Source organism: Garra rufa, chromosome 16 (genome assembly GCF_049309525.1).
Source record: "Garra rufa chromosome 16, GarRuf1.0, whole genome shotgun sequence".
In the NCBI taxonomy this organism is placed as follows: Eukaryota; Metazoa; Chordata; class Actinopteri; order Cypriniformes; family Cyprinidae; genus Garra; species Garra rufa.
The window spans coordinates 39,484,068-39,498,140 of record NC_133376.1 but is presented as its reverse complement, the minus strand read 5'-3'; the positions used below and the strand labels follow the sequence as shown (position 1 = coordinate 39,498,140).

The 14,073-nt window shown below is 34.4% G+C and overlaps 1 protein-coding gene across 3 annotated transcripts in view; it reads right to left on the bottom strand.

The window, feature by feature from the left end:
* Positions 1 to 3,737: 3,737 nt before the first annotated feature.
* Positions 3,738 to 14,073, bottom strand: part of fam13b (family with sequence similarity 13 member B) — an 80,583-nt gene continuing 70,247 nt past the window's right edge. For all 3 annotated transcript variants that reach the window (XM_073820007.1, XM_073820009.1, XM_073820008.1), the window contains 5 exons: positions 12,704 to 12,787; positions 12,501 to 12,596; positions 11,564 to 11,829; positions 9,291 to 9,392; positions 3,738 to 5,440 (listed from right to left, as the gene is read on the bottom strand). In XM_073820007.1, coding sequence (XP_073676108.1) covers positions 5,317 to 5,440; positions 9,291 to 9,392; positions 11,564 to 11,829; positions 12,501 to 12,596; positions 12,704 to 12,787 — 672 coding nt within the window. In that variant the 3' untranslated portion in view covers positions 3,738 to 5,316. The remainder of the gene's footprint in view (positions 5,441 to 9,290; positions 9,393 to 11,563; positions 11,830 to 12,500; positions 12,597 to 12,703; positions 12,788 to 14,073) is intronic.

Genomic DNA, 14,073 nt, shown 5'->3' with positions numbered 1-14,073 from the left:
ATCAACGCCTCAGGTAACGGGGAAATCCGATTTTTCGGCGTCTCGATTGAATTATAATCATTCCATCAATTTTTATATCTTTTAAAAACACTGCCAATAATGTTTACCCTTGTTTTATCCCGTTGTCAGCTCTGTATTTGGGGGAAATCTTCAAATTTTGCCTTGAACTTCAGTAACGGAATTTGAATTTCTCATCACACACCTGCTGAACACTCTCTGAGCAGCAGCCACGCCCCCAAACTCTTGCTATTGGCTGCAATTTGACAGGCAGGTAGGATATCCCAGAGCCATAGAGAAACAGAGTTACGACACTCCCATAGGCTTCCATAGGAACTGAGGAATGCGGAAGTAAAGCGTGTCATGGAGCAGCCAGCTCTTCCATAGAAGCCCATTCATTTCAGCGTTTCTCAAGCACTGTCGCCGGTAAATTGAAGAAATTACTACATTTTTTTTACATTTTAACGCATCAGTTGACCTCTCGGAAAACTGGCCAGCAGTGGTATTTTATAAAGCGTGTGGTAGTTAATGTTTATCGTTAAAAAATAAACAGTTATACTGTAAATGCAGTTAGATAACGTGAGAAACACCATAATAGCGACCATAACCAGATACTAATTGTCATATTTTTACGTTTTTAGTCTTTCTGCGATCTTTCTCTCACTGTAGGAGGTTGATGAGTTTCAGTAAAGACTGCATTCAAGAAATACGATAAAACAAATGTATGCTGAATGCAATTCGTTGCCTTGTGTTTTTTTAAACACTATTTTCATCTTTTCTATTATGTCAAATGCCATTTTTGCTTGCCTTTTATAATATTCAGTTATGTTGTATATTTGAATATCATAAAATAACATGAATTACTTCTTATTTAACATTAAATCGTTAGCTAAATCAAAACATATAAAAAAGAAAGTGTTTGATCATGTCCAAATACACATACAAATGTGTTTTACCTTAAATATCACACTAACTTTAATATAAATACTATATTAGAAAATAATGTTATCTTTTAAATGTTCAGGATCATTATTGCACATATTATTTAGTACAAAAAAAAAACTCCTCAAAATATTAACTAAATAGAACTGAACTGTATATTATAATTATTTAATTGAATAAAAATTACACTTAATGTGTTTGGTCACATTTGACTGCCAAAAAGTATGAGAACATATTAATTATGTCTCTTTATCACTGCCCAGAATAAAATGCGATTGTAAACCGTATTCAGAGAAGTTATCAATACACAATCAATGCACATTATGTGTTAATAATTACTCGAAATTGTTGCAAATATAGTAAAACTGCTGTCTATCCTACTTAAATCCATTCAAACACATTGGCAGCGCGGAGTTGTTTGGAACTATTGGGCGCTCCACGAACCACGTGACCACGCGGCGGCGAGATCAAAGCGTGTCGCAACTCTCTTTCTATATGGCTCTGGGATATCCTATCATTGCACTCGGACTAGAGAAAAGCGTAGGAACAGACCAGAGCCATACAGAGAGTGTGTCTAGTACTATATAAATTACAGAGGTTTAATTAGCATCTTTATTTCAAACGACCCGACCGACCGCGACCCGAATATCATTAAAAATATTTTTGGATGACTCGTAACCGCGGGCACCCGCTCATTTCGGATCAACCAGCGCATCACTGATACCCGCACGACGGTGTAATTTACTTCCGGGTAAAGATAGGATCAGTCAAATGAAATATAATAAATTTTGATTCAGATCAGATCTTTGGAGCGAGTTCGCGAATCATTTTGCGAATTGAAAGATTCGCGATCGAAGTCCTGATATGAAATGATGGTTCTCGAATCATTATTTAGATCAAGAGTTTGGATAGCGGATCGTGAATCATTTGATCAGGACATCAGAGCTCGAATCATTTGACTTGGGAGCGGGTTCGAATTGTGAATTTTTTTATTAAGATCAGAACATTGGAGTGGTTCACGAATCATTTCGCCAATTAAATGATTCACGATCAATGCTCCGAGGTCCTGATATGAAATGATGGTTATCAAATCATTATTCAGATCGACAGTTCGGACCACGAATCATTTGATTCAGATCAGGACCTGGAGTGTGCATCTCGAATAATTGAATTCAGGTCGGGACTTCGGTGTGTTTGTGAATCATTTGATTTAGATTGGGGCTTTGGAGTGCGAAATGCGAATCATTTGATTCAGACAGGGACTTTGGGGCAGGTTGATTCTCCATCTTCCTCAGAAAAGTGACAAAAACAGCAACTCACTTCAATGTCTGACTTATATTATAATTATATTCATTATGTTTTTTTTTTTTTTTGTGAAATTTGGATTAACTCAATCTGTTGCTTGACCTCTTCATAACTAGGGTTCCCTTGTTACAATTTTCAAGGGCATACAATTTAGTATAGGTGCTTTGACATATGCCTACCAATATTAGCAACTACTAAATTGTCCATAGCAATAATTTTGATCAAACAATTAAATGTCTGTTGTTTGCCGTTATGTCCTCTTGCAAGCCAAAATCAAACCTACACCCTTGGCTGTAGCACTGATTTTCAGAGAAACAAATATGTGAAATTAGTTTCCTAAATATCTGCAAACATATTCAAAAATGAATACAAAAATAAATACAAAAATAAATACCAGTTTGCAAAAACGAGCAACATTGTTTACCATTGCACAGTTTCACAGACACAATCCAGCTTTTTCAGCAGGAATGCAACCATTAGGAATTTTCTGAGGACAAAAGATTTCCCACACAGATTTCACAATGCGTTCAAGTCAGTCAAACGGACTCATGCATTGATCTTGATCTGAAAGTGACTTCTGTTTGAGCCTTGCTCTATGGCAAGCTGTTTTAGCCTAACAATACTAAGTGTCATTCATCGTAATTGCGTTTTTTACTAGTAACAATTCAGTTAGAGAGCTCTCTAATTCTATTCTTACTAGTAATAATTCTAATTAGAGAGCTCTACAAATTAATTTTTACTAGTCATGTCTTCATTGAGTTCCATTCATTTTTAATTAGAGAGCTTTACAATTGAATTATTGCTAGTAACAACTACAATTAGAGAGCTCTCTAAATCTATTTTTACTAGTAATAATTCCAATTAAAGAGCTCTCTAATTCAGTTTTTACTAGTAACAATTCTGATTAGAGAGCTCTCTAATTTAATTATTACTAGTAAAAATGCAATTACAGAGCTCTACAATTACATTTCTACTAGTAAAAAAAACATTAAAGATATGTTTAATTGCAGAGCTCTATAACTAAAGAGCTTTCTAACTGAGTTCTTACTAGTAACAAGTGAATTAGAGAGCGCTCTAAATGAATTATTACTAGTAAAAATTATGTTGTAGAGCTCTGTAATTTAAAATGAATGGAAGTCAATGGAGACATATGACTAGTAAAAATTAATTTGTAGAGCTCTGTAATTGGAATTGTTACTAGTAATAATTGAATTAGAGAGCTTTCTAATTGTAATTGTAACTAGTAAAAAATTAATTTAGAGGCATTGTTACTAGTAAAAATTGAATTATAGAGCTCTCTGAATTGTTACTAGTAAAAATGCAATTACGAGTAACACAGTATATTTTAGGCTAAAACGGCTTGCCATAGTGCTCATACATCTACACTATTGAATAATAGACAATGGACTCATTTTATGTACTTCTGCTGTGTCTTTATGTTATACACGTTTGTTGTTGATTTTGGAGCCACAATAAGACACGAGCACAACAGGTAATAATACTCACAAGCTGTTTATTGAAAATGCACAGACTGGATACAGTTGGGCTCTCATTCCACTGATACAGGCCCGATGCTAATTTATTGCTTCATTTCCATGGCACAAAAATAGAAATACAAATTTCTGCCATGCAAACCGACTACTGACAAGTTTCTACAAAACAGGACAAAGCAGGTGCTTCACTAACACAGAGGAACAACCACCCCGTTACCATGAACTGCAGAAAGTGAGACGATAAAAAACCAGAGTACAAAATAATGGTCATAAAAAAGGACAACACCACACAGTGATAGATGAGCCAGAACACGTCCGATAACAACCTGCACTCGCAAGCCTTCACGTGCAAGTAGTGCTTGAATAAACGAGAAACGACTGGAACAAACATAACAGACTGCATTCCCAGAATGCTGTGCAAATAATCTCCATCACCTCCTTCATCTGTCACGAACACACCATCAAACACTTGACCGGTCACAAAACACTCATCTGACCTCCACCGACCCGCTGGACTCTTCATCTTTCCTTCGTTATCTCTCCGATAAGACTTTTATTATCAGTTGAGCTCAATGCCAGGAGCACGTCAAAGCCGATACTGTTACGATATGAGCCGGCGGCTGAAAAAGTGACCGTGACGGATCAGATGATACGTTGACATTGCCCTGAAGTCACATGATGTACGTCACACATACAGGGTCATCTATTTATCATGTTCTTCTATTGGTCAAGACCGGATGCTTTCAGACTGAAGTTGAATGTTGAATGCGCACACACTGGCAAACCGAGAATCTAGAGGTGAGAACCATAAGGACACGTTAACGTATATAAAATAAGAAACAAACTCCATCTATTCATACTAACTATAGCGTCAGAAATGTGTAGCACTGTGATCTAACATGTCAGTTTGGCATATATATATATAATATATATATATATATTGACTTTCATTACATCATCAGTTAGTCAGATGTATATTAGCGATGTGAACACAGACTTTACAAATGAATCAGGAAGAGTTTGTGACAGTCCAGCTGGAGTAGCTTTCGTCAGTCCGATCAGATGATCCAAGTGTCATTACAAAAACAAACAAACAAAAAAAAAAAGAGCACCAGCTTGATACAAGAGTCCTCTGATTTTAACCGAAAGCTCAAAGGCGAAAAAAAAATCGCATTCGGTAATTCACCGCACCAACAAAAACACTGAAATACTTAAGCCTACATACAGAATAGTATAGATCTGTACAAGTATACATACACAGAACCCAAATCACACCCTCTCGAAGAGCATGAAGACCCCTATGAGATAGAGGAGAGGAGGAGTATGATGTGGGTGTTGAAATATGATGACCATCTCTGTGGTCTGAGGAAGAGTTCAGTGCTTGATGTCCATATATATATATGATGCGATACTCGACGCAGCACGATTCTCAGTATGAGAAAGCTTGTGGAAAAGAAAGAAGTCTGAATATCAAACTCAAGGGAACTTCGTTTTTCCTGTACAGGCGGTTATCTTCTTCTCTGATGGTTGAGTGAGGAGGGACGGCGGTGGAAGTATATGCGGATCCAAACAAGGCGCTTTAGATGGATTTGGATGAATCCTGCTTGCTGATGAGGACCTCCAGAAGCCGCAGTTTGGCTTTAATGCGCTTGTATTCCTTGTATTCGTCCATCATAGGCATGCGGTCTTCCTTTTGAACATTCCTGTGTGTGGAAAAAAAAACCCAAGTGAGATTAATACATCTGAATCCACCAGCTGAATAAATAAGCTTTCCATTGATGCGTGTTTTGTTAGGATAGGGCAATATTTGGTCAAGATACAACTATTTAAAAATCTAAAATCTGAGGGTGCAAAAAAATCTAAATATAGTGTCAATTGCCTTTAAAGCTGTTCAAATGAAATTCTAAGCAATGCATATTACTAATCAAAAATTAAGGTTTGATATTCTGAAATATTAGAAGGATAAATAAGCTTTTTTTGGATGTATGGTTTGTTAGGATAAGACAATATTTGAAAATCTGCAATCTGAGGGTGCAAAAAAATCTAAATATTGTGTCAATCACCTTTAAAGCTGTTCAAATGAAATTCTAAGCAATGCATATGACTAATGAAAAATTAAGTTTTGATATATTTGCGGTAGGAAATTTACAAAATATCTTCATGGAACATGATCTTTACTTAATATCCTAATGATTTTTGGCATAAAAGAAAAAGCTATAATTTTGACCCATTTTTGGCTATTGCTACAAATGTCAGTTGTACAACAATGAACTGAAAAGCTGTTCAAATGAAATTCTAAGCAATGCATATTACTAATCAAAAATTAAGCTTTGATATTCTGAAATATTAGAAGGATAAATAGGCTTTTAATTGATGTATGGTTTGTTAGGATAGGGCAATATTTGGTCAAGATACAACTATTTGAAAATCTAAAATCTGAGGGTGCAAAAAAATCTAAATATTGTGTCAACTGCCTTTTAAAGCTGTTCAAATGAAATTCTAAGCAATGCATATTACTAATCAAAAATTAAGGTTTGATATTCTGAAATATTAGAAGGATAAATAAGCTTTTTTTTGATGTATGGTTTGTCTGTCTGTCTCTTTAACATGTTTTTTTTTTTTCGTGGACCTTTTTGAGTCTGAAATAAATAAAGAATGTGTTAGGATAAGACAATATTTGAAAATCTGCAATCTGAGGGTGCAAAAAAATCTAAATATTGAGTCAATCGCCTTTAAAGCTGTTCAAATGAAATTCTAAGCAATGCATATGACTAATCAAAAATTAAGTTTTGATATATTTGCGGTAGGAAATTTACCAAATATCTTCATGGAACATGATCTTTACTTAATATCCTAATGATTTTTGGCATAAAAGAAAAAGCTATAATTTTGACCCATTTTTGGCTATTGCTACAAATGTCAGTTGTACAACAATGAACTGAAAAGCTGTTCAAATGAAATTCTAAGCAATGCATATTACTAATCAAAAATTAAGCTTTGATATTCTGAAATATTAGAAGGATAAATAAGCTTTTTATTGATGCATGGTTTGTTAGGATAAGACAATATTTGAAAATCTGCAATCTGAGGGTGCAAAAAAATCTAAATATTGAGTCAATCGCCTTTAAAGCTGTTCAACTTAAATTCTAAGCAATGCATATGACTAATCAAAAATTAGGTTTTGATATATTTACAAAATATGTTCATGGAACACGATCTTTACTTAATATCCTAATGATTTTTGGCATAAAAGAAAAATCAATAATTTTGACCCATACAATGCATTCTTGGCTATTGCTGCAAATATACCTGTCGGGTGAATTTCTTTGCATTATGTAGCAGTTGTATAGCAATGAACTGAACAGAATGTGGCGAAGGGTCAAGTGTACTAAACTGTTTACAGTAGCAATTGTAACGTTTGTCTGATACAATGTCAGAGAAGGTTCTTATCACACCAGAGTCTGATTACACTGACTTACACAACATGCCATCAAGAAAATTACAACAACCTGTTAAAACATGCAATGATAAGCCAGAGTGGTAAAAACATACAAAACAACTTTCTGTTTTACAATGCTGATGTGATTTGTTTCGAGTCAAGACAGTATGTGACCCTGGAGCACAAAACCAGTCATAAGGGTCAATTTTCGGAATAAATAAGCTTTACATGATACAACCATTTAAAAATCTGATGGTGCAAAAATAAAAATAAAAATTCTAAATCTAAATGCTGAGATATTTGCCTTTAAAGTTGTCCAACTGAAGTTCTTAGCAATGCATATCACCAATCAAAAATTAAGTTTTGATATATTAACGGTAGGAAATTTACAAAATATTTTCATGGAACATGATCTATACTTAATATGCTAATGAATTTTGACCCTTACAATGTATTGTTGGCTATTGCTGCAAATAAACCCAAGCTACTCAAGACAGGTTTTCTGATCCACGGTCAAATTTGTTGTTATAATATATAATTAATGTTTGCATTCTGAAACCAGGAGCTTATCACTAATGCATATTCTACGAATGATACTGAAAGTTGCTGAAATGTGATAGGATGGTGACATGAAAGCTGACACTGCTTTGTAGAGCTGAAACAGGATCTAGTGTTGTTTTAAGATCGTATGGTGTTTGGAATCTGTGATACTATTTTTAGGATTCTTTGATTGATTAAAAGATCAAAAGAACTGCATTTAGTGAAAACAGAAATGGTTTCTAACAATACAAACCTTTACTATGACTTTTGATCAATTTAAAACATCCTTGCTGAATAAAAGTATTAATTTCTTTCAAAAAAGAAAAACAATGAACCTTAAACTTTTGAACAGGCATGTATAATGTTACAAAGAATTTCTATTTTGAATTAAGGCTGTTCTTTTTTTAACTTTTTATGTAAAAAAAAGAATGCTGAAAAAATGTATCACAGGTTGTTTTTATTATTAAAAACAAAAACTCTTTTCAACATTGATAATAAATCAGCATATTAGAATGATTTCTGAAGGATCATGTGACACTAAAGCCTGGGGTAATTATGCAGAAAATTCAGCTTTGCATCACAGGAATAAATTGTATTTTAAAGTATATTAAAATATAAAAGCGCTATTTTAAATTGTAATAATATTTCACAATATTACAAGGTTTTTTCCCTGTATGTGCATTAAAAGACTTCTTAAAAAACATTAAAAATCTTACTGATTCCAAACTTTTGAACGTCTGTCTGTCTGTGATCTTCCAAAAAAAGAAAAAAATTGAACATCAAACTTTTAAATGGTTGTGTATATTGTTATAAAGGATTTATATTTTTAATAAATGCTGTTCTTTTTAAATTTTTATTTAACAAACAATCCTGAAAAAAAGCATCGCAGGTTCCAAAATATTAGGCAGCAAAAATTAATAATAATAATAATAATAATAATAAATCAGCATAATAGAATGATTTTTGAATGATCATTTGATACAGAAGACTGGGGTAATGATGCAGAAAATTCAGCTTTGCATCACATGAATAAATTGTATTTTACAGTATATTAAAATAGAACAGCATTGTTTTAAATTGTAATAATATTTCACAATATTACTGTTTTTTTCAGTATTTTTGATCAAATAAATTCAGCCTTTATGAGCATTAAAAGAAAAAAAAAAAGAAAAAAATAATATTTCAAACTTTTGAACGGCAGTCTATCTATCTATCTATCTATCTATCTATCTATCTATCTATCTATCTATCTATCTATCTATCTATCTATCTATCTATCTATCTATCTATCTATCTATCTATCTAATCATAATTCACTCATCTGTTGACACCCCAAAAAAGGCGTTAGTAGGAGAGTATGATTCTGACAACAATAAAAGGGTGAAGCTTAGCAGGCTGAACAATTTTGTACTTTATAACAAGTACTTCATGTTCCGTGCTCGAAAATATCAGAAATTTCCACAGGCAGTATATCGCCCACCGCTAACGCCCATCTAGCGCATTTGATCTCCAAAACACGTCCTGCATGTTCGCCCCCTCTGTGCGTTCACATGAAATGCATGCGGGAGGCCTACCTGCCATTCTGTTGGTAGAATTCATCTTCAAACTCTCTGATGGTCCTCCTCAGTTTCTTTTTCTCCGCTCTGGCCTTCCATAGCTGTTCCAGGAGCTCGGGCCTGTGGGATACAGGTGGTGTTAAATGGCCAGGTTTCCATATAAGGAGCCGTAACTCTCCCGATACTATAGCGACAGGAAACTGTGTACTCAAAACACTCCTAAGCGGGATGCAACCTTTGAACGGCGCATGAGGTTAACTCAGGTCGGTAAAAGTTAGTAACAAGGTGACATGAATCTCGGCGGCACCCAATACAGTAAGCTAGACTTAGATCTGGCAGCTTGTGCAGTTGTTTTCCTTCATACTGGATTACGGCTTGATCCAGCTCGAGACTTTCAGGCCACTGACTCCTGCAGATTTCCAGATCTCTGCCAAGCTCTATTAATAGATTTCATACGATGAGAGCGTGAGCCGATTGCTGCGCCCACCTAAACCGTGCAACTACGTGCGTAGACGCGCATGCACATAAATCAAGGTGAAGAAATCCAAGTCTGATTCATTGTGCCAATGTAGGTTATGCTTTCAACATAAGAGCTGCTGGGTATTTCCAGACTGAGGTCTTCAAGATTGCTTTAGATTTAAAGGAACCGTTCACCATCCAAGAAACAGATTTAGAGAAATGTAGCATTGCATCACTTGCTCACCAATGGATCCCTTGCAGTGGATGGGTGCCGTCAGAATGGGAGTCCGAACAGCTGACACAATAATCCATTGCATATTCTCATATCAAAAAACACTTTTTTTTTTCTTTTAAGCAATGCTTGATTTGTGAATTTTTCTCTTCTGATTCAGACGAAACAATGTATTCACTGGAGAAAGCAAAATTATGGATAGAGGTCTCAATGTTTTGAAGTGAAAAATGTCTTGATGGATTTGTTTGTTACAAATGCAGCTTTTCGCATCACAAGACATTAATTGATGGACTGGAGTGGTTTTGAGTACTTGTGGATTATTGTGAGGTTTTTATCAGCTGCTTGGACACTTATTCTGACGGCACCCATTAACTACACACCTATTCATGAGAGAATGTAATGCTAAATTACTCTAAATCTCATTCTAAATGGCCTGAGGGTGAGTAAAATTAAATTTTTGGGAAATTTATGTGAAACACCTTGCATTGTACCTTCATACTGTTCTATGAACAGTTAGTAATAGGGATGCAATGATATCAAAATCTCACAATTTAATAATATTGCGATATAAAGTCCACGATATAATATTTATTGGGATATTAAAAAAAAGACAAATGAAAAATGGAAAAAAAAATACATTTTAAAGTTACATTTTTTTATCTAATGCACTTCGAGAGTTCAAAATAAGAGCTCCAAGCCATGTTCCTAAATAAGAAAAATTAAGTCAGAAACAAATCAGTTAATTGACTTGATCCTGAACTTTAAAGGGGACTCAATCCTCTTTTTATTTGTGATTTCTCAGTCTAATTTACATTCACACAGGTGTTTTAGGAAGCCAAACTAATTAAAATATAATAATAATAATAATAATAATAATAATAATAACAGTAACAGTCTTATATTGTAAAACAACTGCACTACAAAATAAATGAAAATGAATATTTTATAGGTATATTATTTTTTACTTTAAACTACATCTTTAATTTCTACACTTGAAAGAGATGTTTTGAATTCGGACTGCAATAATGTTACCCATTTAAACCACTAGCTGTCATCAATTCATACTGCACTTTTAAGCTTTAATTTTGATGCAAACGGCAGTAGAGCTTTTATTTTGAAAGAAAACTCCAGCTTTAGTGAAAACAGGCTTACAAAAACACATCTCACTACAAATCTAGTGAAATGCTGTAATCGTCTGCCACGAATATAAAGCATAACTGGTGGCCGTTGCTTTCTCAAATGCGTGCTAAACTCACAGCACATGCAATAAAGGAGTTCACTGCATTTATTTACTGTGAACTGAGCCGTTCTGAGGCGCAGAAAACACCAGAAGCTGATCGCCTGAACGAAGTGAGATACATTCATTCGTCAGATACTGTGTCAAGGCAAAATGGCCCAAAACACAACTTTAAAGACTTTTAATGTTAGAAAAAGAAGTTGAAATATATTTTAAAAACTACATTATTTTTTCATATCGTCATGTGACCACGATAATATCGAGAGAGTTTTGTTATCGCGATACCACGATATTGATAATACTGTTACATCCCTAGTTAATAAGAAAGTAAATATCAATTTAGATTTTCTGGTCCACACTCACATCGAGGAGGCGTTGGAGCTGGACAGACGCAGATCGAGATTGAGCTTCCCAGAGCTGAGGATGTTCTCTTGAGTGGGCTGCTGGGAGCTGGGCTGGGCTACCGGGTCCATGATGATTTCTGAGCTCTCGCTCTGCATCTCTACATTTTCTTGCTGGCCCCTGCCCTCCTCCTCCTCCTCTTCTTCGATCTCACCGCAGAAGTGGGCCGTTTCGCCCTCGATGATGGGCTGTAGCATCTGATTGCGCCGTTTGCTGGAGGGAGAAGCCTGTGCAAGAGAGAGGAGAGCCTGGTTACCAAACAATCCTAAAACACTAGATCCTGTTTCAGCTCTACAAAGCAGTGTCAGCTTTCATTTTACTCTATCTCTATCACATTTCAGCCACTTTCAATATCATTCGTAGAATATGCATTAATTATAAACTCCTGGTTTCAGAATGCAAACATTAATTATATATTATTTATAACAACAAATGTGACCATGGATGACAAAAAAGGGGTATGTTTGTAGCAATAGCCAAAAAAAAAAAAACATTGTTTGGGTCAAAATTATAGATTTTTCTTTTATGCCAAAAATCATTCGGATATTAAGTAAAGATCATGTTCCATGAACATATTTTGTAAATTTCCTACCATAAATATATCAAAACTTAATTTTTGGTTAGTAATGTGCATTGCTAAGAACTTCATTTGGACAACTTTAAAGGCGATTTTCTCAATATTTTTTTTAATTTCAGATTTTCAAATAAATCTCAGCCAAATATTGTCCTATCCTAACAAACCATACATCAATGGAAAGCTTATTTACACAGATTTCAGATGATGTATAAATCTCAATTTCATAAAAATGTACCCTTATGACTGGTTTTGGGCTCCCAGGTCACAAAGATTCAAAAGGCTAATGTGGGAGTGGTAAAAAACAACAACTGAGTGTCTTACAATGATAGGGGTGATGCTGACACGGGTGAGCATCTGCTTGACCAGCCGATATCTGTCGTACAAGGGTTTGACAACCAAGCGCTCCTCTCGGGTCACCTGCAGGATTACACTTTTGTTAGAGCATTGCATACATGGGGGGAAGTTTTTGTGCTTGTGTGTTTGTGTGTGTCATGAGAGAGAGAGAGAGAGAGAGAGACACATACTGGACGCCCATGAAGTCCCTCATAGTAGAGAAGGTTCTTCTGCAGTACTGTTTTCTCACTGGCAAGATGCTCCTTGGTCATTTTCTGTTTAAAGCAACAAATTAAATTTTCAAATTAGATTACGGCTGGATAAACTACTTGACTTTTAATATCTGAAGAGATATTAAAACACTAGGCGTCATGCATTTGCCAGCTTGCGTTAAATGGCAATAGAGAAAAACTGGGTATCATACGCTGAACATCTGATGATCACACAATGAAGTTTCTTATGCTGATCAAGGCTGTATTTATTTGATCAAAAATACAAAACAAAACAGTAATATTGTGAAATATTATTCCAACGTGAAGTGACTGATTTCTACTTTAATATGCATTAAAATAATATTTATTTCTGTGATGCAAATCTGAATTTTCAGCATCATTACTCCAGTCTTCAGTGTGACATGATCTTTGAGAAATCATTCTAATATGCTGATTTATCATTAGTGTTGAAAAGCAGCACAGCTTAATATTTTTTTTTTTGGAACCTGTGATATTTTTTTTAAGGATTATTTGATAAGTAAAAAGCACAGCATTTTTTTTTAAACAGAAATCTTTTTTTAACAATAAACACAATCATTCAAAGGTTATTCTCTTTTTTTAAAGATTAATACTTTTATTCAGTAAGGATGTCTTAAATTGATAAAAAGTCTTAGCAAAGACCTATATTGTTAGGAAAGATTAAATGCTGTTCTTTCTAGCTTATTATTCATCAAAAAATCCTGGAAAAAAGTATTACAGTTTTAAAAAAATATATTTTGCAGCAAAACATTGCTAATACTAAAAATAAATCAGCATATTAGAATGATTTCTGAAGGATCATGTGACACTGAAGACTGGAGTAATGATGCTGAAAACTCAGCTTTACATCACAGGAATAAATTACATTTTAAAGTATATTAAAAAGAGAAAAACATTATTTTTAATTGTAATAATATTTCACAATATTACTGTTTTTTTCTGTATTTTTGATCAAATGAATGCTTACTAAACCCAAACTTTTCAACAGCAGTGTAGGCCTGATGAATGAAAACAATGTATTCTAAAATTAGCTTAAATGATTACACATTTGATATCCTTGAACTGGATGAAATCATAGTCTGAAGCTAAAAAATGGATCTGATTACTGATTTCCTGTGAAATTTGTCAAAACCAGCCGTTTAAAATTTACAGACTAGCTCTGACTTTCCACAGCTAGCGCTGGCTCATTCAGATGGTAAATCGGGGCAAAAGATTTGTATTCCAGCCAGTAAATGTTACAAATGTAAATTCCTGAGAACTTTGGAGATGATATGTGACCCTGGACCACAAAACCAGTCATAAGGGTCAAT